Here is a 27487-nt window from a genome sequence, read left to right as displayed (position 1 = left end):
TTTTTGTCAAAAATTCCAACTCCTTATTTTGAGCTAGAGTCTTTCCCTACCACCTCACTAAACCATCTGGCTTTCAATTTTCTAAGCAACTCCTAAAATAATCTCACTTAGGTTTTTTTTCATGTTACATGAAAAGAGATATGAATTTTTCCTCCATAATGCCCACCATCCCCTGTCTTTTGACTTATCTTTTTCATCACAACTACAGTATATACTAATTACTATACATGCAAATATCACATTGCATCTAGCTGTCATGTCTCCTTAGTCCCCTCCAGTTTGGGACTATTCCTCAGTCTTTTTCTGTTTTTTGTAACCTTGACTTTTTAAAAGAACGCTGCCAGTTATTTTGTAGAATGTCCCTCAATTGGAGTTTCTTGGATGCTTTCTTATGATTGAGGCTATGCATTTTTGGCAAAATAATATGGAAATGATGCTGTGCCCTTCTCAGTACATCATATTTGGAGGACCTGAATTCCATGTCTCCTTACTGGTGGTATTAATCTTGATCACTTGGTTACGGTGCTATCTCCTGGGTTTCTCTGATGATTAATAAATTCTTAAAGCCTGAGGACTAGCAGGTTATATCTATCTCTTCCCTGTAAAATATGGAGAACTTTGGGCTATGTTATTCGAGAAAATTGTGGGATTTGGTACTGACTCAAAAAGAGTCATCATTACCTGGTTGAAGAGTCTCATGACTGTTCATCACACTTGTGCCTTACACAGACATATAATGAAATGGAGAATGGTAATTTAGGCAATTAAATTAGGGTAATTTAGGCAATCTGTCCTCTTATCTGAGTTTCTGTATTTGACTAGTAAAATTATTCGGATTACGTAGAAATGGATATAGGCATGGAATTTGTTGTACTCATCTGAGAATCAGGAACCTTAAGTTATTTATCATTGTATCACTAGTCCTGACTTAGTTCAAGCATAAACCAATGCTCTTATTAATGATTAATAAATGAATAAAAGCACCTAAGTCTGATGAGGATAATAAGAATTAAAGCAAGACCCCTTTCTTCAGGATACATACTTCTAAAGATGGAAATTTCAATAAAAGACAACTCTGACAGTTTATATAATATTTTGCAAGTTAAAAACAAGTTCTGTAGATGATAAAGGGAGGGAATTCACCTTGGCTGGAATGATAGTGGGAAGCAGGACTGAAAAGAAAACCAGGTACAGCAGAGAAGCATAAATTGGCAAAAGTAAAAGTCACTTCGGGAGAAGAATGTGTATTCCACCACGTGTGCAGGCCTAGGTGATAGAGTTAGAGCTTAGTTTGAAATGACTTCTGAATCAGAAACTTGTATTCTATCCAGTTTTAGTCCAAAATTTACTAGTAAATAGTTCTAATTGGGGCCTAGTCAGTTGGAGAATGACTTAGATATAGCAGATAGGGAGGGAGATGGTAAATGAGAGGAACTAAGATTAGAAGACAAACAAAGGCAAAACTTCTAGTTTTAGCCTAAAATTAATTTGAATTTTATTGTTTATATGGTGGCCTCAAAATAGTTCAAAGTAACCACATGCAGTTTTGTGTTCAGGATTGAATTCCACTACTAAAGGCAGGAAATGGTGTCACTGCCAAAAAGTTATAAGGCCTTTCTGATGTGGAATAAAAGTGATTATGGTATTAATAATAAAAATTTGGCTTCTGCATCTCTGTTCAGCAATTTGGAAGCCTCCGAACGAGCTGAAGGCTGAGATGGCTTCTGAGGCAGGGTACTTGCAAAAAAGCTTTGCAAAAGCCCTACACCTTTTAAAGGTTCAGGCTAGACTCTGAAAATGTCAGAATGTGAACAAATCATTTTTGCTAAGTGCCATTTCAGAAACTTTGAGTCTCCTGAAACCAGACCAAGGAAACATCATTAGAAAAACCACTAGAGATGATTGAAATGAGACCTTGATTTGTGAATTTTAGCTTATTTTTCTAAACAAGAAGCAGTCATTTGATCTTAGCTCTTCATTGTACAGTGGAAAAGCACTAGGAATAGAGTTGGGTGCAGCCCCCAACCATCTGTGTGACATTGAGGAGCCACTTGATTCTTCTGGGTCTCCATTTTGTCATTTTTAAAAGGAAAGTTTCCCTTAGTCTTCTCCAAGAGCATTTTAGCATTAAGTCTATGTTTATGTCAGTTGTTTTTAACTTAAGAATTTTTTACACCATAATTCTAGTACATTCTTGACTCTGAAAACCTGATGAAAACCATTTTAACAATTAATTTATGAAAAAAGTAAATTAAAGGCCATCACTAGGCAATTGCAACCTTTACTTACTAGATAATAATTTAAAGAATTTATTAGGAACTTACGCAGCTTATTATATGTTCTTTAAAATAAGATTTTTCATAAAGTACCAGAAGGTATGATTTCTTCTCTCTCCATCTCTGCTGCCTATAGCCCTAATGCAAATTGATTACTGAATTACTTGCCGGAGACTTTTTAATAAAATTCACTTACTGCTTGAGGGAGTCTAGTTTCAGAAGGGAAGACATAAGCATTTGGTGTTCTTGGGGTTATTGGTTGTGGGATTGCTTTGCTTGGTTTTATTTTTAACTCTAGATTATTTTGCTATCTTTATGAATTCTTTTCTAATCTGACTGGCAGAAGGGCTACCCTTTACTTGTTTTTCTTCTCAGCCAGATAACTTAGATTCCAGGAGCTTTTTTAAAGGTTCCAAGACTTTGAATTTGATCTTGGAACAAGCTTGTCTCATTGGGCAGCTCAAACTATTGAACTCAATTCTTCCTGGAGGGAGTATTTTCTAAATAACATGTTTAGAGAGAGAAATAATGAGTAGTTTTTAAAAGAAAGTATATTGCAAAGAAACCACTAAGTGAAGTATTACTTCTTGCATAGATTTACTAAGATATTATTCACTGAAAGTTATCTCAAAATATTTAAACACTTATATGACTTTGATCTAAAAAGATAATATAGATATAATTGTTCTTGCTTATCATTTTTTCTGTTCGTTTTATGTTACCATTAATCAGTGCCTTTAACATCGTCATCTTTTCAAAGATTTTTAAAAAAAAATCCAAAATAGATGGTGACATGGCTGAATACCATTTATCTGATATCTCTCATAAACCCATCTTGCCCTGATATTTATCTTTAATACACAGATTCTACCTGTTTGGGAAAAAGGATTGTGTGTTTCCAGTTTTATATTCCTAGTTCCTTTCACATATTAGACAACCAAGAGATAGGTCAACTTAGGAATGTTTATTTCAATTAATTTCCTTATAAGACAGAAAAAGAGAATGACTTATCCAAATGACTACAATTGACATCAGTGATTAATTACATAAAGTCTCAACTTTGTACAACACCAGTGGACATCATTCTTGTCTCATTTATGTGAATACTGCCTTTTTGACAGTCTGTGCAGCTGTTTGTGACATCCCTGAACAAATGTCTAGAGTATGGAAACAGTAGGTCAGCCATGAATCTACTTGAGAATTACTTTAGTTATTAAAGAAGAGCTCACCTGTTTTCCAAAGATTGAATACTTTTTTCCATGTAGCATATTCTTTCCATAAATGTCAAAATATGGAAATGTCAAATACCAAAATGAAAAATATACATGATACATTTATACATATATTATTCCTGCCAAGATCTCTGGAATATAGAATTTTTATTACAGAAAATAGACTATAGAAAAATTCATAATATTTATTTAAAAAGGCTTTTATTAGAGAAAAATTTTGGACCAATAGGCAAAGGGAAGATTTCCCTACTTTGTCATTGAAGTGCACAGTTACTATTGAAATTATCTTTAAGAGAAATGATTCCTAATTTTATAGGAATCATGGTAGTTTTTTTGCTATTCCATTTTCTTGAGTTTTATCTTGATTAGAATTTCTTAGTGAATAAGCACACACCATTTTTCCTTTTAAAATGATGTCTTGACTGGACCAGCGCTAAATCTCATATGGGCTGGCTTAGTGGAGATGACTCCTCTGCTTTCATGATTCCCAGGTCTACTGTGGAGTCTGAGTGGTTCAGGCTTGTTTGATCCCATTGAAAGTTTGGGAGATGTTAGTTTTTAATGCCTAGTGAGTCCTCATGGACCCTGAGAGTCTTACTTCTGATTTGCACAGGGTTCAAGAATTTGTGGAAAAACTTGAACCAAGTTCACGATGAGTTTTTAATGGAGCCGTGTGTGTGCAGTGCCTGTACAGTGACACTCTCAGGAAATTCCAATGCATAGAAACAGGGTGCTCACAATTTTGTCAGTTTGCATTCAATTTAGTAAATATTCAACAAACTGTTTTTTTTAAAATTCAATAAATTTCCTTAATTCCTGAGTCTAGAGTTCTGATGGACCATGTGACATGCCATATATGAAGAACCTCCCAATGCTCCTTCTATCTTGAATGTCATCATGAGCTACTTACTTTTTTTTTTTAACATCTTTATTGGCGTATAATTGCTTTACAATGGTGTGTTAGTTTCTGCTGTATAACAAAGTGAATCAGCTATACATATACATATATCCCCATATCGCCTCCCTCTCTCGTCTCCCTCCCACCCTCCCTATCCCACCCCTCTAGGTGGTCACAAAGCACCGAGCTACTTACTTTCTTAAGGCTTTCATTCTTTGGGAATTACCTAAACTCTTCTTGACTTTCTTTTCTTTGGTCTGATCCAGTCTATGGGGCCAGTATCTAATCCATTTCAGTGACAGGCCATGTTTCTTGCCCTGTTTCTTTTATTAAGGACCTACCTGCTCTCTTTCTCAAAGATGTCTGGGTAAAAACCTTGTCTTATTTTCTAGTCTCTTTAGCTAGGTGTAATGCTTTTGTCATTTCTACCAAGATTGCATCTTCCATTAGGAGTCGCAAGTTGTGATACACAGTCTTTATTTTCCTTTCTTTCCTAGCATTTTTTCACCCTTAGATCTGTAGCATCGAGGGCTGTCTCTTATCCTCAATATAAGTAATTGGTGTTATTACTTTTTAGATTTCGAGTTGAGTACATATTATAGGTAGGAACTCCTATTACTCTGATTCCATTGATCTCGCCTAATATAATGCCACCTTTCCTGAATTTTTATTACTCTTATATGAAATTTTAGGAATTAAGAATCCATAGCACTCACGAAATAATTCTTTGTGATCTTACAAAGAATTTACAGCAACGTAGACAGACAATGAACTCTTAGTGCTTTAGAATACAAGTAAGATTGTTCAGATTTATTAGTTTATTTGTTTTACTAGTTTTAGACCTAAAACTTTTTTTTTTCATACAAGGTGGCCTTCTTATTGTTTTTGTTTTTTGTGAACTTTACTAAGAAGAATGCCTCCATATAGGTAGAAATTATTCAGGAAATTGAAATTTAGCAACAGCCTCTTGACAAGGTTGTAGGAGAAATAAAAGTTCCCCTTGTTTATAAATATTTTACTTTAAATTTCCATCTGACTGCCTGGCACAGTTTCAGTGGAAAGAAGTGTTATATCCCTGTTACATTTAATAGAATCATAATGGCCTAAATATTTCATATTGGCTACATGATGACACTGGAAGAATTATAGGCTTTTAGAAAAGGACCTTTTATTCGTATACATGTGTTATGAGTTAGAAGCTAATCTATTCGGAAGTGAATTATATTATTGTTTCATGTACCAAGGATTCAGAGCAACCAGTAATCAAGCAGCCCTGTACATGCTGATTGGTTTTTGTTTTCAAAAAGGTTCAACCCATTTGAGGGAATAGATTAGCTTTTGCAGAAACAAGTGTGGCTTAAGTAGACACATTTAGGGAAAAGATGGTAGGCAAGAAAAAGAAGGAGGGGAGCGAGCCCTTTATGTAAATAGATATTAAGTGAAAATCTAAAAATACGTTTATTATAACATCACAGGCAGTTCAAACATTAGAAGTAAGAGCCCATGTATAATATTTACAAACATTTATTGCAGTGTAAAGTATGTTGACACCGCTAAATTTGCATCTGATGAAGCCAGCTTTGTTAACGAGTTTGGAGGGAGTAATATAGACTTGATGCACAACTTAAATGTAAACATTGCTGAAAACCACTTTAAGTTTGAGTCATCCATACATTTAGTGATATGTTGGATGTCAAGATTAATTTGCAATAAATCCATTAGTAGTCATGGCACTGATGTGTTAGTGCTTGCCATATAGAAGCATGCATAAATAATAAAGGTGCCACATTCCTCCACATTCCTTTCCATGCTGATAAAATGCTTGGAACTGTGATTAAGATGTACTGTTGCTGCACATTGAATTCACTTATATAATAAAGTAAATCATGTTTCCATAAAAATAAAATTTAAAAAATGAAGCTAGATGACAGATCATTTTGTGTAGACTTACCCCTTTATTTAACAAAGTGAATTTTTTTGTATCATGTTATAAATCTTACCATACTAGATGTTTTATGGCAACGAACTAATATTCTTTTTCTCATGAAAGCTGCCACGTGATGCAATTTAATATCCTTCCCGGGCTTCCCTGGTGGCGCAGTTGTTAAGAATCCGCCTGCCAATGCAGGGGACAAGGGTTCAAGCCCTGGTCCGGGAAGTTCCCACATGCCGCGGAGCAACGAAGCCCATGCACCACAACTACTGAGCCTGCGCTCTAGAGCCGGTGAGCCACTACTTCGGACGCCCGCGTGCCTAGAGCCGGTGCTCTGCAACAAGAGAAGCCACCGCAATGAGAAGCCCACACACCGCAACGAAGAGTAGCCCCCGCTCGCCCCAACTAGAGAAAGCACGCACGCAGCAAGGAAGAGCCAACGCAACCAAAAATAAATAAATAAAATAAATAAATAAATTTTAAAAATATATATCCTTCCCAATGTCAATTATTAGTGAATGTAAATAATAATAGAATGGGTTTATGTGACAAAAGTGGTAATCCAAGGAATGAAATACTGAAAAGATTAATAAAAATCGGGATGTAGGAAAGCCATGTCTTAAAAGGCATTTGGTTTGAACACAACTTTGAAATGAATCAAACTTTTCTAAAGGCTCTTATATTAAAATAAAACAACAATGTTGCAATGTTAGTTATTTTCTGTTGTTAACACACACATACACACATCATCCATTCTCTTTAAAATGTATTAGGTTGGCCAAAAAGTTCGTTTTTCCATAGTATAGCTCCAAATTTATCTGTGTGTACTTAGATATAACATACATGCAAAAAGTATATAAATTATAAGTGTACAGCTAGATAAATTTTCACAACATGAACACAGCCATATAACTCCCACCCAGATTAAAAAAAAGAGTATGTTACCAGTATCCAGAAGCCCCCCACTATGTTCCCTCCCAGGCATTATTCCGTCCTCTTGGAAAATAACGTCAGGGTGGGAGGGAGGAATGGGGAGTGACTGCCTAACAGGTACTGCTTGAAGTTCTGGAACTAGAGAGGGGTAATGGTTACCCAAATTTGTGAATGTATGGCATGCCACTGAATTGTACACTTTAAAATGGTTAAAATGATAAATTTTATATTATGGGTATTTTCCCACAATTAAAAAAAAAATGACCAAAAAAAAAAATAAACACTATTCTGACTTCTAACAGCACAGATCAACTTTGCCTGCTGAATTTTATATAAATGGAATCATAATCTTTTTTTTAAAATTTATTTTATTGAAGTGTAGTTGATTTACAATGTTGTGGTAATTTCTTCTGTACAGCAAAGTGATTGTTATATATACATATGCATTCTTTTCCATTATGGTTTATCACAGAATATTGAATATAGTTACCTGTGCTATACAGTAGGACCCTGTTGTTAATTGTAACAACATGTTTGAAGAAAGAATAACAAATTATAGTTTCCCCTTTTTAAAAAATTTTTTATTTATTTATTTTTTAACATCTTTATTGGAGTATAATTGCTTTACATTGTTGTGTTAGTTTCTGCTGTATAACAAAGTGAATCAGCTATACGTATACATATATCCCCATAACCCCTCCCTCTTATGTCTCCCTCCCACCCTCCCTATCCCACCCCTCTAGGTGGTCACAAAGCACCGAGCTGATCTCCCTGTGCTATGTGGCTGCTTCCCACTAGCTATCTATTTTATATTTGGTAGTGTATATATGTCCATGCCACTCTCTCACTTCTTCCCACTTTACCCTTCCCTCTCCCCGTGTCCTCAAGTCCATTCTCGACGTCTGTGTCTTTATTCCTGTCCTGCCCCTAGGTTCTTCAGAACCATTTTTATTTTTTTTAGATTCCATATATATGTGTTAGCATACAGTATTTGTTTTTCTCTTTCTGACTTACTTCACTCTGTATGACAGACTCTAGGTCCATCCACCTCACTACAAATAACTCAGTTTCATTTCTTTTTATGGCTGAGTAATAGTCCATTGTATATATGTGCCACGTCTTCTTTATCCATTTATCTGTCGATGGACACTTAGGTTGCTTCCATGTCCTGGCTATTGTAAATAGAGCTGCAGTGAACATTGTGGTACATGTCTCTTTTTGAATTATGGTTTTCTCAGGGTATATGCCCAGTAGTGGGATTGCTGGGTCATATGGTAGTTCTATTTTTAGTTTTTTAAGGAACCTCCATACTGTTCTCCATAGTGGCTGTATCAATTTACATTCCCATCAACAGTGCAACAGGGTTCCCTTTTTCTCCACACCCTCTCCAGCATTTATTGTTTGTAGATTTTTTGATGATGGCCATTCTGACCGGTGTGAGGTGATACCTCATTGTAGTTTTGATTTGCATTTCTCTAATGATTAGTGATGTTGAGCATCCTTTCATGTGTTTGTTGGCAATCTGTATATCTTCTTTGGAAAAATGTCTATTTAGGTCTTCTGCCCATTTTTGGATTGGGTTGTTTGTTTTTTGGTTATTGAGCTGCATGAGCTGCTTGTATACTTTGGAGATTAATCCTTTGTCCATTGCTTCGTTTGCAAATATTTTCTGCCATTCTGAAGGTTGTCTTTTCTTTTTGTTTATGGTTTCCTTGCTCTGCAAAAGCTTTGGAGTTTCATTAGGTCCCGTTTGTTTATTTTTGTTTTTATTTCCATTTCTCTAGGAGGTGGGTCAAAAAGGATCTTGCTGTGATTTATGTCATAGAGTGTTCTGCCTATGTTTTCCTCTAAGAGTTTTACAGTGTCTGGCCTTACATTTAGGTCTTTAATCCATTTTGAGTTTATTTTTTGTGTATGGTGTTAGGGAGTGTTCTAATTTCATTCTTTTACATGTAGCTGTCCAGTTTTCCCAGCACCACTTATTGAAGAGGCTGTCTTTTCTCCATTGTATATTTTTGGCTCCTTTATCAAAGATAAGGTGACCCTATGTGCATGGGTTCATCTCTGGGCTTTCTATCCTGTTCCATAGATCTATATTTCTGTTTCTGTGCCAGTACCATATTGTCTTGATTACTGTAGCTTTGTAGTATCGTCTGAAGTCAGGGAGCCTGATTCCTCCAGCTCCGTTTTTCTTTCTCAAGATAGCTTTGGGTATTCGGGGTCTTTTGTGTTTCCATACAAATTGTGAAATTTTTTGTTCTAGTTCTGTGAAAAATGCCATTGGTAGTTTGATAGGGATTGCATTGAACCTGTAGATTGCTTTAGGTAGTATAGTCATTTTCACAATGTTGATTCTTCCAATCCAGAAACATGGTATATCTCTCCATCTGTTTGTGTCGTCTTTAAGTTCTTTCATCAGTGTCTTATAGTTTTCTGCATACAGGTCTTTTGTCTCTTAGGTAGGTTTATTCCTAGGTATTTTATTCTTTTTGTTGCAGTGGTAAATGGGACTGTTTCCTTAATTTCTCTTACAGATTTTTCATCATTAGTGCATAGGAATGCACGAGATTTCTGTGCATTGATTTTGTATCCTGCTACTTTACCAAATTCATTGATTAGCTGTAGTAGTTTTCTGGTAGCATCTTTAGGATTCTCTATGTATAGTATCATGTCATCTGCAAACAGTGACACCTTTACTTCTTCTTTTCCATTTGGATTCCTTTTATTTCTTTTTCTTCTCTGCTGTGGCTAAAACTTACAAAACTGTGTTGAATAATAATGGTGAGAGTGGGCAACCTTGTCTTGTCCCCAATCTTAGTGGAAATGGTTTCAGTTTTTCACCATTGAGAATGATGTTGGCTGTGGGTTTGTCGTATATGGCCTTTATTATGTTGAAGTAAGTTCCCTCCATGCCTACTTTCTGGAGAGTTTTTATCATAAATGGGTGTTGAATTTTGTCAAAAGCTTTTTCTGCATCTATTGAGATGATCATATGGTTTTTCTCCTTCAATTTGATCATATGGTTTTTCTCCTTCAATTTGTTAATATGGTTTATCATATTGATTGATTTGCATATATTGAAGAATCCCTGCATTCCTGGGATAAACCCCACTTGATCATGGTGTATGATCCTTTTAATGTGCTGTTGGATTCTGTTTGCTAGTATTTTGTTGAGGATTTTTGCATCTATGTTCATCAGTGATATTGGCCTGTAGTTTTCTTTCTTTGTGACATCTTTATCTGGTTTTGGTATCAGGGTGATGGTGGTCTCGTAGAATGAGTTTGGGAGTGTTCCTCCCTCTGCTATATTTTGGAAGAGTTTGAGAAGGATAGGTGTTAGCTCTTTTCTAAATGTTTGATAGAATTTTCCTGTGAAGCCATCTGGTCCTGGGCTTTTGTTTGTTGTAAGATTTTTAATAACAGTTTCAATTTCAGTTCTTGTGATTGGCCTCTTTATATTTTCTCTTTCTTCCTGGTTCAGTCTCAGAAGGTTGTGGAAATCATAATCTTTTTGTTTTTTTTTTTCAACATCATGTTAGTGAGAATCAAGGGCATTGTTGAATGTAGTTGTAGTTCATTCATCTTCATTGCTATAGAGTATTCCATTGTATAAATATACCATTGTTTATCCATTCTACCACTGATAGATATTTGGGTTGTTTTCTATTTTGGACTATTAAAAATAATACCGCTATGAAAAAAAAAAGAAAAAGAAAATGTATTGGGCCCTTACCATATGCCAGGAATTAGACTGAGGTGTTACTGTGCATGTTTCATTTAATCCTGGCAGAGCTCTATGAGATAGACAGTGTCAATATCCCCAAGGATAGGAAACCCAAGGGTTAGAATAAATAGCACAATAGTCAATGTAATGTAACTAGAAAATGATATAGTTGGAATTTGAACCCTGGTCTGTCTGAGTCCAGAGCTTACATTCTTAATTACTTAGCTATTCTGCTGCAGTAAGTACATCATGTTCTTTGTTCAGAATGATGCATGTTAAATGAAGTAGATTTTGACACTTTAGTCATCTGATCTACTACATTTTATTGTGGGAGTATTCTCATATTGTTAAGGTCACCAAAATAGAGTATATTGTAATTTTCTATCTTGATGGAAGGAGGGCTTTAAGAACATAGATTTTTAGAGTTTGATGCAAAATGATTTTTTTTTAAAGCCAAGATGCTTACAGAGGTAGGTTAAGAGAGCTGTGTTGGGAGGTGGACATCTAATTCTCTCGCTTATTACGGAATTGTGCTGATGTGTACAATACAATGCTCTATTGTGCATATAACGAAAAAAGAAGAGAGATTGATTTTCAGATATATCTGAAGAAAAAGGACACTAGTTTTCAGATATATCTGAAGAAAAAGGACACTAGGAATAATTGCATTGTTTGGCACATGGTGTTATGCTTGTTTTTGCTTGGTTTTGGTGAAACCTGAAGAATAAAGTCATTGTAAGGCAGACAGAGTAGGTACTGGCATGCTAGTTGCCAAGTCTTAACACTTATTGGAAAGGTTGAAATAGAGATGAAATCAAATCTTGAGTAACAGTATTTGTATTGTGACATTTATCTTACTGAAAATAAAAACCTCTAAATTATTATCCTCAGCAACAGGAAACTTGCATAGTTCCACAAGTTTGGGAAGTGTACCCTAAACTAAATGTTAATCAACATATATTAAATGTTCTGTCATTTCACATTTACATGTTATTTTTTAATTTTTTTAAAAGCATTTTGAGGTGAAAGGACAGTATATGATCATGAGGTACAAATGTCACTTTATGGTTATGAGACATTCGAATATGATAATAGTTGGCCTTGATAAATTCAGACTGACATACCCAATTAACTTTTTCTTGACTGTCTTGTTATGATAACAGAAACATTTATGTAATAAAAAAAAAGACACAGGAGTCGAATCTGGATACTAGATTTCCTACCAGCTCTTCCAAGTTTGCAACTTTAGTTAACAAGTTAATCCTTCGGACTAAATTTCCTCAAATGTGACGTGGGAGTAATGCTTGCCCTACTTTCCATACAGAAGTAGAGAGGAAATGAAAAAATTATTGTGAAAGTGATTTTTAATGTTAAAAATTATCATGTAATATATGATATTGTTGCCTTACAACACTACCTTACTCTGGTGATTCTGGAAAACATCTGAGTTCTCAGATTTGTTTTATATTGTTAAGTAGCATCTCTACTTGAATATTTTTCTTAATTCACATGAAATATATAGTCGTTAGAGGACAAAGTTAATTAAAAGGAGAAAAATAAAATCTATCAAGTACTAACACTCAGAGGTCACCACCACATCCTCCTTTTAAAGAAATCTTTCCTTTTATATGTTCTTGTCCTGTTTTTTATCAATGTAGGCTTTTCTGAAACATTTAATACTTAATTATTTGCAAAAATTACCAAGAGGAAGATTTACCAAATAGTGCTTGCTTGTTAATATTGTGGTGAACAAGCTTCTGATGTTGTAGAACATAAATGGTTGTAGAAGGCTCTGGCATTTCTGATACACAAATATGTATATTCTGAATTTTCTTTGCTTGCACACTGATTAGTACCTTTCAAATATAACTTACCTATTCTCGCATGAGAGAGATAAACTGCTTTCATGCATTAGTATTCAAGAAAATGACTAACCTCTCTACCACTGCATTTTTAACAAGATTCTGTTTTATCACTTTTATATCAATATTGTCTTGACATGTTTCTTGGGTCAGGTCTACATACCAAGGCCTATTTAACCAGTCAGACACATTAAGCATATTGCAGAGTTCTTTGGAGTTTCTCAAGGGCCTATGGAAATGTCTCAGACAGAATACAAAGAATGATTGGCCCCAAAATATCAAAAGAGAAAAAAATTGATATCATCAGCTATTTAATTAAATGTACATGAATGTGACATTGCCAACATCATTTAATTGGTAAATTTGGTTTATAGAAATTTAATGTGTAGATATCTTGAAAACATACTGCTGTACACTCAACTTTTACTTATAACCCTTACTCTTGGTAGAAGCTATATTTCCGTACACACAAGATGCTTTGTGGCCTAAATTTTAGTATTTAGTTTTATTGCTTTCGTTACCATGTTGGCACATAGTAGGTACACAATAAATATGTATTGGCATCCTTTGTTATTGGAAGGCTACACTCCTATAAGTTGTACCTTAAGGTCTATTCCTGGGATAACTAAATAAATATTTCTCTGGTCCCCTTTAGTGTGGAGGAAGATTCATTCTCCTTTATATATATCTTTGCATGTCTCTTCCAAATAGTCTTACTCAAAGAATTAATCTTATTGCATTAAATGAGGTAGATGCCAGTGGTGCAATGAAATAGGACTTTAACACATTGGATGCTTAGGAAATTTGTTTGAAACAAAACTCTTTTTAGAGCAAGATAGATAATTTACTGACATCATCATAAAGTAAAATTTGAACATTTACCAAATGAGGCTATGACATTATTCTTATTTCTGTAAGACTAGCATTTGCTTTGGGAAAAAAATGGGTCTTTTTATGGAGCTGGATAGTTTGACAACTAGTAGATGTTGCTTGTTAAATAAGACCTGACTTCTATAGATGGGATCTATTATCTGTATTTTCTTGACATGACTGTTGGGTCTTATGGCTGTTCATCCATTAGTTATGATCTGTCATATGTGAATAGGCCCTCTCCCCATAAAAGTTGATTCATAGCATACTTCTTGCAATTTCCTTCCCTGTGCTGTATGACCCTGTCACATCTACATGCAGCTCTTGTTTCAAAAACAAGTTGATATATGTTTCTGCTCCTTTTGAAGCATCCAAAGTCAATGTTTCCTGCTAAACTATTTTTTTAAACTGGAAGAAAGAGATAAAGCCCCATTACATTGCATGCTTGTCCAACTCAGTGGAAAAAGCAGTAATGTCCCGTTTGTTCTGAAACACCTGCTGGTAGATTTAATGAGTGTATTAAAAATGGAGCTGCCTTGATATTTCTTTTTAAAAAAACTCTGTTCTCTTTCTTGAGCATGTTTGATTAAAATCTGTTATTTGCTTATTTGCTTTGCCATAGGTTTTTGTTTTTGTTCTTGTTATTTTATTTTATTTATTTATGACTGCCATGGTGTAAATTTAATACTTTACTGATGTGTCAACATAACAAACATAGGAAAGTGTGCCCTTGATGTATTTGGACTAATTGGTTTTGGTTTTTGTTTTCCAGCTGGGACAACATATATCTTTAGCAAAGGTGGTGGACAAATCACGTATAAGTGGCCTCCTAATGACCGGCCAAGTACACGCGCAGACAGACTGGCCATAGGGTTTAGCACTGTTCAGAAAGAAGCTGTATTGGTGCGAGTGGACAGTTCTTCTGGCCTGGGAGACTACCTAGAGCTGCATATAGTAAGTACTTCTAAAATAAGATTCAGCTTTTAGCTTTTACTGTTAGCTTTTTGTAAATAATGTATAATTCTGATTTTTGGACATTTCCCTCCTCCCAGCAAAAAATATACAGAAAATATAAATATACTCTAGAGGTAATAAGACCTTATAGCTATTACTGTTGTTAAAAATGTTCTTGACAATAGATTTTTTTTTTCTTTTTAAGTGTGAATTCCTCTCAATTCTCTGTTCACAAGGAATTATTCTTGGTGTGTTTTTAGTGGCTTTAGGCAGTCTTGCCAAATTAATAAAAAAAATTGTGGTCCAGTAGATACTATTCCATCTGGCTGGAAGCAGGAGGTTGTAATACTGGTGACAGCAGATCTGGATCCAGTGTCCTTGTTTCTTTTCTCACCTGAGAAAAGAATTGTCTAAAGTCACATGCAATGGACAGGAGAAAAGGAATCTTTAAAGGTATTTGGGGATACGAAAGAAAAAGACAAAAAGATTACTTCTATGCCATCTTATACTCATTTTGATACATACACATCAAGAAAATACAATGGACTCTTGCCATTTATATCCTGGGACCATGCCTTTTTCTCTAAGTTCTAAGCCTCCCACAAGAATTTAGTTAGCTTTTAGTGAATGTCAAATAATAATTCATGAATGAAAAGCTTTCTTTACCTTTTAAAGTTGTCATAACTGACTGTAGCTTGGGGACTCTTCCTTATATCTCTGCTTTCAAAGAGGTACTAATTTGTGTGGTTGCAATTCTTTAACTTCTCATTTACTCACGATATTTGCAAAGAATCACACAGAGTCTTTCATTGTCAAGAGATATTAATATTTTATTGATATATCAAAATAACAACCATAGGAAAGTGTCATATATTCAAAACACTCTAAAGGGTTCTTATCATCATAGTTCTTGGTCTAAACTCTCTATCTTCTGGAAGGTCCAGAAGCATATCAACCTCTTCATCTGCCTTTCTATTCTTGAGGTATAGTTTATCTCTTCTGCCTTATGTGATCGTATAAGTTTGTTTTGTTTTGCTTTTGTTTATCCTTGCAAGTTCTCCCTTTACCTGCACCCATGCCTCAGAAGACCTTAGATTAGGTCAACATGTTCTTTCCTGTTAGAAACTGGCCTTCAGGCTCTCACTGTAAAATGATTAGGAAAACCACCAAACACCAAAATACATTATCACAAACTTGCAGGGTCTTAATTCTCAAAGTTTTATTCATTTATTTTCTTAATCTTAGTTTCCTGTTAGGTTTCTAGAATTTCCAATAAACTCAGTAAGGTTTACAACTGACCACAAGAGCTGAATTCATTGCTAATCTTGGAAAACAAAAACAAAAACAAAAAAAACCCCAAAACACCTCAGCACAACCATTAGTGAACCATCATAAATTTTCAATTCAAAATGCAGTTGTCAAAATGGGAAACATTGGAAAGTAATTTTAGCTGCCTTTTGGCAAATATCTAACCATCAGAATTGAAGACATCTGGATTTTTATGGCATCATAAATAAGTGATCAGCTGAGATAACTAATGCAGTAAGGAATCTTGCTGTTTAGAGTAATCTCAACTTTCCAAATGTATTTGCTCCATTCTGATTTAAGAGCCTTGGTACTTCAAAAGATAAATAAATAAATAAAAAAGGAAACAAGAGCTTTTCCTCCTGAAAGAAATTACTTATTGATCCATAACCAATTACACATTTACCCTGAGAAAAGGTTCTATAATGATCACTTGCAAATCATAAGGGGCCATGTTATTGAATTACTCAAACCACTGTTTGTTTTATGGTCAAAGGGTTTTAGTCTACAGGAATGGGTATTTCTTTCCAATTCTGATCAACTGTGCCTTAGAGTCCTTGTATATGTAAAGGAACTTGTACCTAAAAACCCAGCCCAGTACCTTCCAAAGCTTCTTTACTGGCCAGAGATTTCTGATAGATGTCCTGTGAGGCCCTCCTTCTTTCTGATTCTCCTCTCTTGGTCTTGGCTGGCCATTCACTTTGGATTCAGTTTTTGTTTCTAACACCCTTCCTCTTGGATTGGCTGTCTTCAAACTCTTTCTTAATCCTAGCCTGTCCTTGACTAGGAAATGGAAGATGGATGTTGGTTCCCTGGGCTTACCAAACACCCTTTGTAGTCAGCCCTACTAACTCCTATATCAACTACTAGGACCCAGTCTTAGTCCAAATCTGGCCAACTAAAACTTTCCATTTCCCCCCTTTTTCTCTCATTGCCTACAAGCAGTGATCAGCCATTACTGACTCAGCAAGTTGCTTACATGAAGGTAAGCCACTTTTTTCCATGTTTCCACATTAAAAACAAAAGTAAGCCAGTGGTTTTCTTTTTACTTCTAAAGTTTACCTTTAACTCTTTCCCATAATGTTGGGTACATGGAAGAGGAAGAGAAAGAGGAGTTAGATATTAAAAAAGGGAAGAGAGAGAGCTTGAGAAAAAGAGAGAGAGGGAGAGAGAAAGGGATGGAGGGAGGGAAGAAGGAAGTAAAGGAATGGAAAATGAAGTGGGTGGGGACCAAAGCTGATACCCATGGCTGATAGAAGCAGAAGTATTCTTAATAATGATTCTTAGATTTGGGACTGTTCAAAGGCTATTTTATCAAATGGTTTACATACCTTTGAGTATATCCTGATTTTCCCCAAATCATTTCTTCTGCTTCTTTCAGAATTGGAAATATAAGAGGAAAACAACAATTGTAGAAAGATTATTACTACTGTCTGATTTTAGTTTTTAAATATAACTGGCTTAAAAATTAACCTGATGATATCACAGATATGTTTAATCTGTAAAAGTTAGAAATTTTGGTTATCTATTAAACTTCCAAGAAAATTTCTATAAACCTTCAAGGTCAGCCAAGTATAAACTATGCTCTGATCTTATTTAAAAGCTATATTTATATCCTCAATTAATGGAATTAACCAATAAGCTGGAAAGTCGATTGCACACATTAAAAGTTGCTCCAGTCTTGCTGAATTGTGTAATGCCACTTTAGTTCGATAACTTTTAAAATCTGATTGGCATATAATTTCAGTGAGGATGTGAATATTTGACATTATTATCCTATTTTTTCAAATGATCATGTTTGATTTTACTTAAACATAATCATATTTAAATTTTGATTAACTATACTCTTAAAAATATAATAACTTGGAATAAAATGATTTTTTACTTAAGTGGCCTAGTCTTTACAGATGGATTTTTTGCCATGTTAATATTAATGCTACCACTATTAACCTCAAAGCCATATGATATTGCTATTGAAATGTACAAGGTTTTAGAAGGGGCTGAAGGGAAGATTAAGACATGAAGTGAGGGGCAATTAATTAACACAGTGCCTAGAATACAAGTGCTCAGAAATGTTTTCTGAAATAATAAAAGAATTCATGAATTATATATTGAAAATATTGTGGCTTGGGTTGACTATAGACTCTCAGGTTTTCAGTAGTCAAAGTGAAGTCATATGTGCAGTTTAGTTTCTACATAACTCTGAAGAAAGTCATCCAACTTGTTGTTTACGATATAGAAAAAGTGTAGCACTCTATACGTACCGGCTGTATTATTGAAAAGTTACGTATTTTTATTGATGTTGTTTTCTGAATCTTTAGCTAAGAATTGATTATGGTAGTTGGTTGCTTAAAGAAAGTCTATGGTGAGAATTTTTGCTGGATGAGTGATTATCTCTCCTTAGTAATTGCCTCATTTATTGTAACTCACTTATATCTTGAATTGTTCTCTAGTCATTTCAGACCTGTCCATTTTTTCAAATAGCGGTAAACTTTCTGATGGCATAGAACAAAATTTATAATAATGATGACTAATAAGAAAAATAATGTAATGTAGAAATGTGGCTTTTCATCATTTATGTCAGTACATGCTAGGAGCCTGTCCAGAAATATTTTCTGAGCAACTAATATGGCCCAAGCCTATGTTCAAGGTTCTGTGGATACAAAAATAAATGAGCTCACCACTTAGTACTTATCTCAATAAATATTAGCTAGATAAATGAATGAAAAAGCTAGCTGGGACCCTGGTTACCAGGTAGCTTAGATTATTTACAGTAAACATACTTCGTCCCAACGTGACTAGTGTTTCTTGGTTATTTCTCCATCTTGGTATATCTCCATTTCTTCCCTTTGCAGTTTTACTTTCTTATCTGCAAAGTATTTGTAAGAATGTGGACAAATGACAGGTTTTTAAGATAGAGAATTTAAAAAGGGCTTCCTTGGTGGCGCAGTGGTTAAGAATCCGCCTGCCAATGCAGGGGACATGGGTTCGAGCCCTGGTCCGGGAAGATCCCACATGCCGCGGAGCAACTAAGCCCTTGCGTCACAACTACTGAGCCTGTGCTCTAGAGCCCATGAGCCACAAATACTGAAGCCCGTGCGCCTAGAGCCCGTGCTCTGCAACAAGAGAAGCCACTGCAGTGAGAAGCCCGTGCACCACAACGAAGAGTAGCCCCCGCTCGCCTCAACTAGAGAAAGCCCGCGTGCAGCAACAAAGACCCAACGCCGCCAAAAAAAAAAAAACAAAAAAACTGTAAAGTGTTCTATTATACACATTTAAATTAGTAACGATGATTATTTAATCAATATTGAATAAGATAATCTCTTAGAGGCAATAAGCAAAAAAATTAAATTCAAGTTTTTTATAATTTATGAGATACATCTAGAAATTTTACCAGTGTCGTCACTCTAGAGGAAACATCTCTCATAAATCAGTCTGGTAACGTTAATTGGAGATTACTTAACTCTTCTGACTTCGAAGAAAGCACTGCAGATGTGTGCTCACTCACTGCCATGAATATTAGCACATGCGTTGGTTCTGACCAGAGGAAGTGTGTTGGAGGATGGAGGAGAGGATGAGTGGAGAGTGTTCTTTGAAATCCTTTCATCTTCAGAGCATGAAAGAGCATTGCAAATTCGATCAGTGAATTGTTGTATATATTTGCCTTAAGTGTTTCTTCTTTGTAATTTCCTGGGCCGGAAGCCTTATTTTTGAAACCAAGCTCTTAATTGATTTTGATTTAGAAATACACCTTTTGATCAGCGATTTTAGTGTAGACTAGAAGCATAGTGTATTTATAGTAAATATTACAGGTCTCAAAAATAGCTTATCGGTATTTTTGACATATCAAATCTTTCTCATCATCTTATCTTATGCTTTATGAAGATTAAGTTTAAAAAATCTTTTAAAAGTCAATACTTATATATTGGTGCATGTCTATATCAACAAGATAAAACCCAATTATTCCCTCACAGGTTTTTCTAGAATTCCAACTGTTTCATCTGAAACACTCTTTTTAACCAACAGATTCACCTATTTTAAGAATTTCACTTTGCCATGTAATATTTAAATTAAAGCCTGTAAATCATACACAGTAGATATTTTATTTGGTTTTGTTTTCCTGGTTCTTACGTGAGTTAGAGAACATGTGGCCTATTTGACAAGAATTTTAAAAGAATGGCTAAAATAATGTCTTTTTACCATGTGTTGCAAAATTTTTGCCCAAGCTTCTAAGGTATGAAGGATGAATGTTATCTTTGAAGAAAATGGGAGAAATGATGGTCATATTTCAGTATGCTTAAGTGCTGTCCAAATATCTTGAAACAGTCCTATTTTGGGATGGATGGGGTCAAGTGAATTAAAATAAATTCCTCCCTTCATCCTTTCCCCTTAGAAGTTAATTCAGTGTCTCATTTTCTAATGAAAATTAGTATCTCATTTTCTAAGCTGGTTGTCACCTTTGAGCATAAGTAAATCTCTCTGAATTTGGTTTTAGATTTCTAGAATTATTTCCTCCTCTGAAATTCTACTGCTGTGAAATTTAATAAAAAGAACCAAAACAGCTGTTTCTACCTGCACCTCCTTATTTCATGTACTTATGACTTAGATGCTTAAACAGCTGCCACACCTTCTCAGTTATCTTCCTGTCTCTATTCTGAATACTTTCCAATCCATTTTATGTACTTATGTCAGGTTAATTTGCTAAAATGCTTCTTTGATTATTCCTCTATTATTCCTCTTTTAAAACACACTGATAGTACCAAATAGTCTAACCTCAGTAGTGTGTGTTTGCTTTTAGGCTATGTTTCGTCAATTTTGTTTAGCTAATCCATTAAAGAGGACTGAGAAATTTTATTTCAATTCTGAATGTTAATGGTCAGATACAAAATATTGCCTTCTCATTTGTGAAATTATATTGTGTTAACAGATAATAATCAAATCCACATAGAAGTAATAACAATAAAACCAAAACAAAATTAAAAAAAAAAAAACAACACACGGATGCTTCCCAAGTACGTACAGGTAAAGGCACATTCTGTGACTAACAGTTAATGTCCTGAACATTCTGATCTTAATTTCCCTTTTCAGTCCATATTTCCACAATTCTATTCTTATCTTTCCATGCCAGTGAAATTTATTAGTCCACTTTTTAAAAAAATGAACTTCTTAGTTTCATTTCTCTGTTTCTGAATCTGTGCAGAAGGTTTCTTCTCATTCTCTCTCACTCTCTAGATTCTGCTCAGTCATCATCTTTTCTATCCAAATGGGTGTTTTCAGGGTTGGGCCTGGGATCTTGTAGTGCTCTGAGCTAGCAGAAGGAAGTCTAGAGCTCAGGAATCTCTTTGGAAAAGCTGCTAAAACAATGGCCAGGGCATTATCTAGGTAGAGAAAATCTTGGACATAGATTCTCCTCCAATCTATGATCACTGCTCTTCTTGACCTACTGTCTTGTGTTGGAACCCAAGCTATATTAACAGAATGGTTTCAAATCCATTCTAAGTTAGCCAATGATGAGTTGCCCTTTTCTTATGACGAGATGCCAAAATAAGAAAATTGATGAATCCTTTCTGGCTACTGAGCACACCTCCATTTCTTCTGTAGCTAATATTTTTCAAAAGCATAACTTCAAGAAACATTCCTTTGGCCCATTCAACACATCATTATTGATCACCTATAATGCAGTTTGTAATGTATTAACTACCTATTTCTGTGTAACAAATTTCCCCACAATTTAGCAACTTAAAACAGCAAATATTTATTATCTTATATAGGCTCAGAAATCCAGGAGCAGCTGAGCCTAGGGTATTAAGAGATTCCCAGGAGCAGACATGGTTAAGATCTCCCATGCTCAGAATATATCTGATATCTGATACGTTCATTCTTATGATCAAGACGTCGACATGTCTTAGGAAGAAATGATGAGCAGCAATGAAAGCATACACTGGCTTTAAGATTAAGGATGCTGGCTTTTGCAGAGGTCTAAACACAATATAGATGGATGGAAAAAGAGTAATGACATTGCTTGAGGGTTAAGACCTAGGTTGGGGAATGCATACTGAATAAAGAGTCATTTTTACACGCCTTTTATTGCACCAAAAAAACCCCACTGAAAGCCATAAACAAAATGCATGAGAGTAGTAGTTAAAAAATGCAAACAGCATAGAGAATATGTCAGTCAAAGACCAGGAAACAAGATGGAAGTGACACTATGGCATTGCAGTCCTATGAAAGCTGATGTTGCACCACTTCAGACACAGGCAGTTCGTTTCAACAAAAGGAAGGAGATGACCTAGGTGAGTATACTCAGGGACACTCAAGTTAACCCTAGGCATAAATAAGCCACATTTTAAATCAGGAGCAAAGAACTAGAGATAATTTTTACTGGGCCTGAGAAAATTCTTCTGAAGAAAACAAGCATTTTCGGAGCTGTGAAATGCACAGGTGTTATTTTTAGGAGGTTACTTTAGGAGGTAGTATGCTAGACCTGGGGGTGCTTAGGTCACAAGACAGGAAACTGTTTAACCTCTCTGTCAACAAAGCACAGCCCTGGAAGACCCTACTTCTCAGGTTTCTGAGGAGACACTTTCATGGTGGTGTTCACCTATCAAAAGAAACACTTCCTCCTGAAACTGCCCCTTAGGGCCTTGCTGCCCAACAAAGAGTGGAAATACAAGACTGACAGGCCAAAAAACTCTTTGGTGAAAGATCAAAATTTAATTGATTATTCAGGCTTTTTGGTCTATGAAAAAAAAGTTAATCTTAATATTCCTGAAACTCTGTTCTGCATTTTAGCCAGCAAATGCAGACTGCTTACTCCCAGACACACTCCCTGACTTCCCCTCTCATCATCACCTACCAGCATTGCCAAAGGCATCTCCACCTGGATGTCTCACAGGTAAAACTGAATTCGTCGTCTTCCAACTACCTGCCCATCTACACAGTTACAGATGAAAACTTTGACATCTTTCCCATGCTTGCTTTTATGAAGTAATCTGTTTCTCACTAAATTCCAGAAATGTCTTTCAATCAGTACTGCCCAATAGAAATATAACGTGAGCCATGTATGTAACTTTAAGTTCTCTAGTAGTTACATTAAAAAGGAAAAAAAAAAACTCAGATGAAACTTTTAATATATTTTATGTAACTCACTATATCCAAAGTATTATGTTAACATATAATCAATATACATTTTACTATGTTTTATATTATTATTTCATGCTAAATTTTGATATCTAATGTGTGTTTTACACTTATAGTGCCTCTCAATTCAGAATCTAAATTTGCATCAGAAATACTGTATATTTCATAAAATTTCCCACTGGAAGCATAGATTCACATAGCTGAATTATCATAAACATACTTAAAAGTTTTCCATAATTGAATCAACTATTAGTTTTAAATTTACATCTAACTTAATTACAATTAAATACATTTTGAAATTCAGTTCTTCAGTTCCATTAGCCACATTTCAAGTGCTTAACAGAGCTTTAGAATTTATCTGCTTTCTATGACTCCCATTATTCTTGCCTTAAGTGAATGTCCTCTTCTTGAACTGTTGCACAGACTTCAAACTGATCTCTCTGCTCGCAAGGTTCTTCTCCTTTCTAATTCATCTCTACACTGCCACCAGAACGATTGTTGTAAAGTAAAAACTTGGTTATTTCAACCTCTGGTTCTAAACGTTTCATGGCAGTGGGTCTCTCAACCTCTTTTAGTTCAGGACATATCTGACTGATAATATTCAGCCACCTCTATCAGTAATTGTGCTCACTTAGAGGCAAAAAAAGCTCCTAAGTGAACAAAAGCAGGGAGAGTGCGGCACAGAGCCTGAGACTCAACCCATCACTCCTCCCCTTCCCTCTCTGCTCTGCAAGACTGTATCTCAACTCCTCGCTTGCCGCCAAGGCTGTTCAGGGATGGGCATGAACTTCCCGTTCAGACTATCAATTTGAAGTCCCTCCATAATATTCATTAACTATTTTTTCCCAAAGTTTATTTAAAGTATGGGGAGAAAGTGACTTTCAGTTTTTCAAAATTGTATACATAGACACTTAGTAATTTACTTCTCCTGGACAAAGGGAAGTCCATTGTCTGGAAAAGAATCGGCCCCAAAACCCTGTATCACTTTTTAGTAGTCCTTGTACTTTCTTCTGTTTCTGGTGGCAATTTTGTGAACCAGGCAAAATTTGGGGTTCAGATTAAAGTGTTTAAGTTACGATGGCAGATCCTTTATTTAAGATGAAAAATGTGATGCTGAGCCGCAGTGTCAGGGCGGCGACTTCCATCTATTTTGTGCACCTTTGTATTCCCAGAGTCCAGCTAGAGCCTGGGATTTAGCAAATGAGCAATAAATATTTGTTGAAATAATCTTTTGGTTCTAGAAGCTCTGCCAATTTAAACTGCCTGTGTGCATTCTGAAAATGTTCAGGGGCAATAAATAGCTCAGTGCTGCTCCGGTCAAGGGCATGGTCTCCTTTAGGAGAAGTTGGTTTATATTTAAGTGTGGATTAGAGATGCAAATCTGAGCTAACTGCTAGCGTGTCTCAAATTCATTATGTTGCCTCTTTATAGATTGGTATCTCAAAGCAAGATTCTGGTGCACCATGCCTTCATTCTGTTGGAGAACCACCAGCCTACAATGCAAATAGTTCAAAAGCCAAAAACTCCTTAGCTGGACCTGCAATGAATGCAAAATCTGGGCTTAATTTCCGGCTCTATCTCCAGCTGTTCCCCACTCCAACTCAGACATAATCTCATTTTAATATACGTATTTAACAAACCTTTTTTTTTTAACATCTTTATTGGAGTATAATTGCTTTACAATGGTGTGTTAGTTTCTGCTGTATAACAAAGTGCATCAACTATACATATACATATATCCCCATATCACCTCCCTCTTGTGTCTCCCTCCCACCCCCCCTATCCCACCCCTCTAGGTGGTCACAAAGCACGGAGCTGATCTCCCTGTGCTATGTGGCTGCTTCCCACTAGCTATCTATTTTACATTTGGTAGTATATATATGTCCATGCCACTCTCTCACTAAGTCCCAGCTTATCCTTCCCCATGTCCTCAAGTCCATTCTCTGTGTCTGCGTCTTTATTCCTGTCCTGCCCCTAGGTTCTTCAGAGCCAAGTTTTTTGTTTTTTGTTTTTTTTTTTTAGATTCCATATATATGTGTTAGCATACAGTATTTGTTTTTCTCTTTCTGACTTACTTCACTCTCTATGATAGACTTTTTTAAAGCACCTTTCAAGGCACTTGCAATACAGTCGAGTGAGGCGTGGCTTTTGACCTCTAAGTATCTTAGAATTTAATGGATAAATTTTATTCTTATGACATATTAGTCACAGAATGTAGGCATAGGCTGATATTCCAAACCTTCCTGCTGTAGAAACACAAAGGTTTTAAGTGTGACATTTATAAAAGCAACCAATAATCACATGACTGTTCTAATTTTACATTTGTTATCCATTTAATACTCATAAAAACCCTACAGTAAAAAATTTTGTCCTTATTTAGTTAATGAGGAAAGGAGGCACAGGTCACACAGCTAGTAAGCAAAACCAGGATCTGAACTCAGGCAATCTGACTCCTAAGTCGATGTGCTTAACATCTGGGCCTTACGTGTGTGGTGCAGGTAAAGGTATAGGGGGCAAGCCATCTTCTGGTTACACCCCACAACTCTGCCTGTGGTCTGTTTAATGCAGCTCTGTAAAGTCAAACAACCTCAGCTTTTAGCATACCATATATCACTTGAATTACTGAGCATTCCAGACATCAGTTATATAAACTATTTTCTCTAGTTAAATAAGCACATAGAAAGTTATCTGGTTGACTAGTTGCCTCAAACATTTTGTATTTAGCTAGTTAGCTTTTGTAATTAGATTGATTTGTAAATTTGGGGTGTACATAATTTTAAAGGCAGAGAACAATTTTCAAAAAATATTCGTACCAATAATGAAATGACAGTCAGCAAAGATAGACCTCCAAAGTGCCTCTGTTCATGCTCATTTCTTTCTTTGAAACATTCCTATTTCCTCTCACTCCTGCTTGCCTTCCTCTCTTTTCTAGTCTGGTGAGTTTCTATTCATCTTTAAGGCCTGGATCATATATTTCATAAATTTGTGAAGCCTTCCTTGGTCCCCTAGGGAATAACTAATCACGTGCTTCTTGGTACTAACACAGCACTTTGTTCTATTTATTTATTTATTTATTTATGGCTGTGTTGGGTCTTCATCGCTGCGCACAGGCTTTCTCTAGTTGCAGCAAGCGTGGGTGGGGTGGGGTGGCGGGGGGCTACTCTTTGTTGTGGTGCGCGATCTTCTCATTGCGGTGGCTTCTCTTGTTGCTCAGCACGGGCTCTAGACGCGTGGGCTTCAGTAGTTGCAGCATGTGGGCTCAGTAGTTGTGCCTCGTGGGCTCTAGGGCACAGGCTCAGTAGCTGTGGCGCACAGGCTTAGTTGCTCTGCAGCATGTGGGATCTTCCCGGACCAGGGCTCAACCCGTGTCCCCTGCATTGACAGGCAGATTCTTAACCGCTGCGCCACCAGCGAAGTCCTAGCACTTGTTCTTAATTCTATTATATTACTTACCATAGTCATGTTTATTTCCTTATGTGTCCTTTCAGCGCATTAAATTGTGAACTCATCAAGGTCAGTTACCATGTACTATGTGTCTTTACATCTCTGTATTTTCAGATAGTAGCACAGTGCTCATGAATACATAGTAATAATATTTATTGATGAAGGAATGCAAGCATGAGTGAATGGAGCCTTCCTTTTTGGCTTGTGGCCTCCCTTCCCCTCTTGCTGGTAAATTTCCACTGTGGTACAAGAACTCACATGAGGAGTGCTCTCCTTGGAGCCCAGTATGAGGTAGACTCCCAAAGGGTATTGGTGAAAGCATGTGACGCTCTCCTGGGCTCCCCTTTTACAACCTACAGAGGCTTGCACACTCAAGGCAGAGGTCAGAGTGCTGGGGCCTATCATGAAATGGACTCATTATCCACATGGTATATTTCTCAGGGAAGGAAGACTTCTCTCACATTAGACCATTGATCAGCCCCACTTCCAGGCTCAAATATTCCAAACAAGTAGTCAGTTCTCTGAGATTCAGTATGCTTCTTATGTGCTGTCTGTATAATTTTGGGTACTTATATAAAAACATCTGTGATATATTTCCCTGCATTCTGACTTGATGAGAGATGATTAATCCAATTGGAGAGTGAATGAAAAAAACAAATAAACAAAAACCTCCTGTGGTAATCAATCCTAATCGATTAGGGTTGTGGAAGGTAATTAACCTCTACTACCCTGGTAATTTGACCATCTTTTTTTTTTTTCCTTCTTCTTCTCCTAGTGTGACACTTGTTAAAATGATGGAGGTGAAATTGATTCTCCATTTATTAAAATAGTTTTAAAAAATATTTTAATTAATATATATTAAATGTTCGAAGTTCTAACAGTTAATTATCTTAAGCAGGGTTAAACTCTCCCTTTG

General features: G+C 35.8%; 1 protein-coding gene across 21 annotated transcripts in view; it reads left to right on the top strand.

Moving 5' to 3' along the window:
* NRXN1 (neurexin 1) overlaps positions 1-27487 on the top strand; it is a 1118934-nt gene that overhangs the window by 785169 nt on the left and 306278 nt on the right. For all 21 annotated transcript variants that reach the window (XM_061168489.1, XM_061168487.1, XM_061168486.1 and 18 more), the window contains one exon: positions 14501-14682. In XM_061168489.1, coding sequence (XP_061024472.1) covers positions 14501-14682 — 182 coding nt within the window. The remainder of the gene's footprint in view (positions 1-14500; positions 14683-27487) is intronic.

The sequence above is a fragment of the Eubalaena glacialis genome, chromosome 14, assembly GCF_028564815.1.
Source record: "Eubalaena glacialis isolate mEubGla1 chromosome 14, mEubGla1.1.hap2.+ XY, whole genome shotgun sequence".
NCBI classification, from domain to species: Eukaryota; Metazoa; Chordata; class Mammalia; order Artiodactyla; family Balaenidae; genus Eubalaena; species Eubalaena glacialis.
Note: the sequence above shows the minus strand (reverse complement) of the source record. Positions and strands in the feature narration are given on the sequence as shown.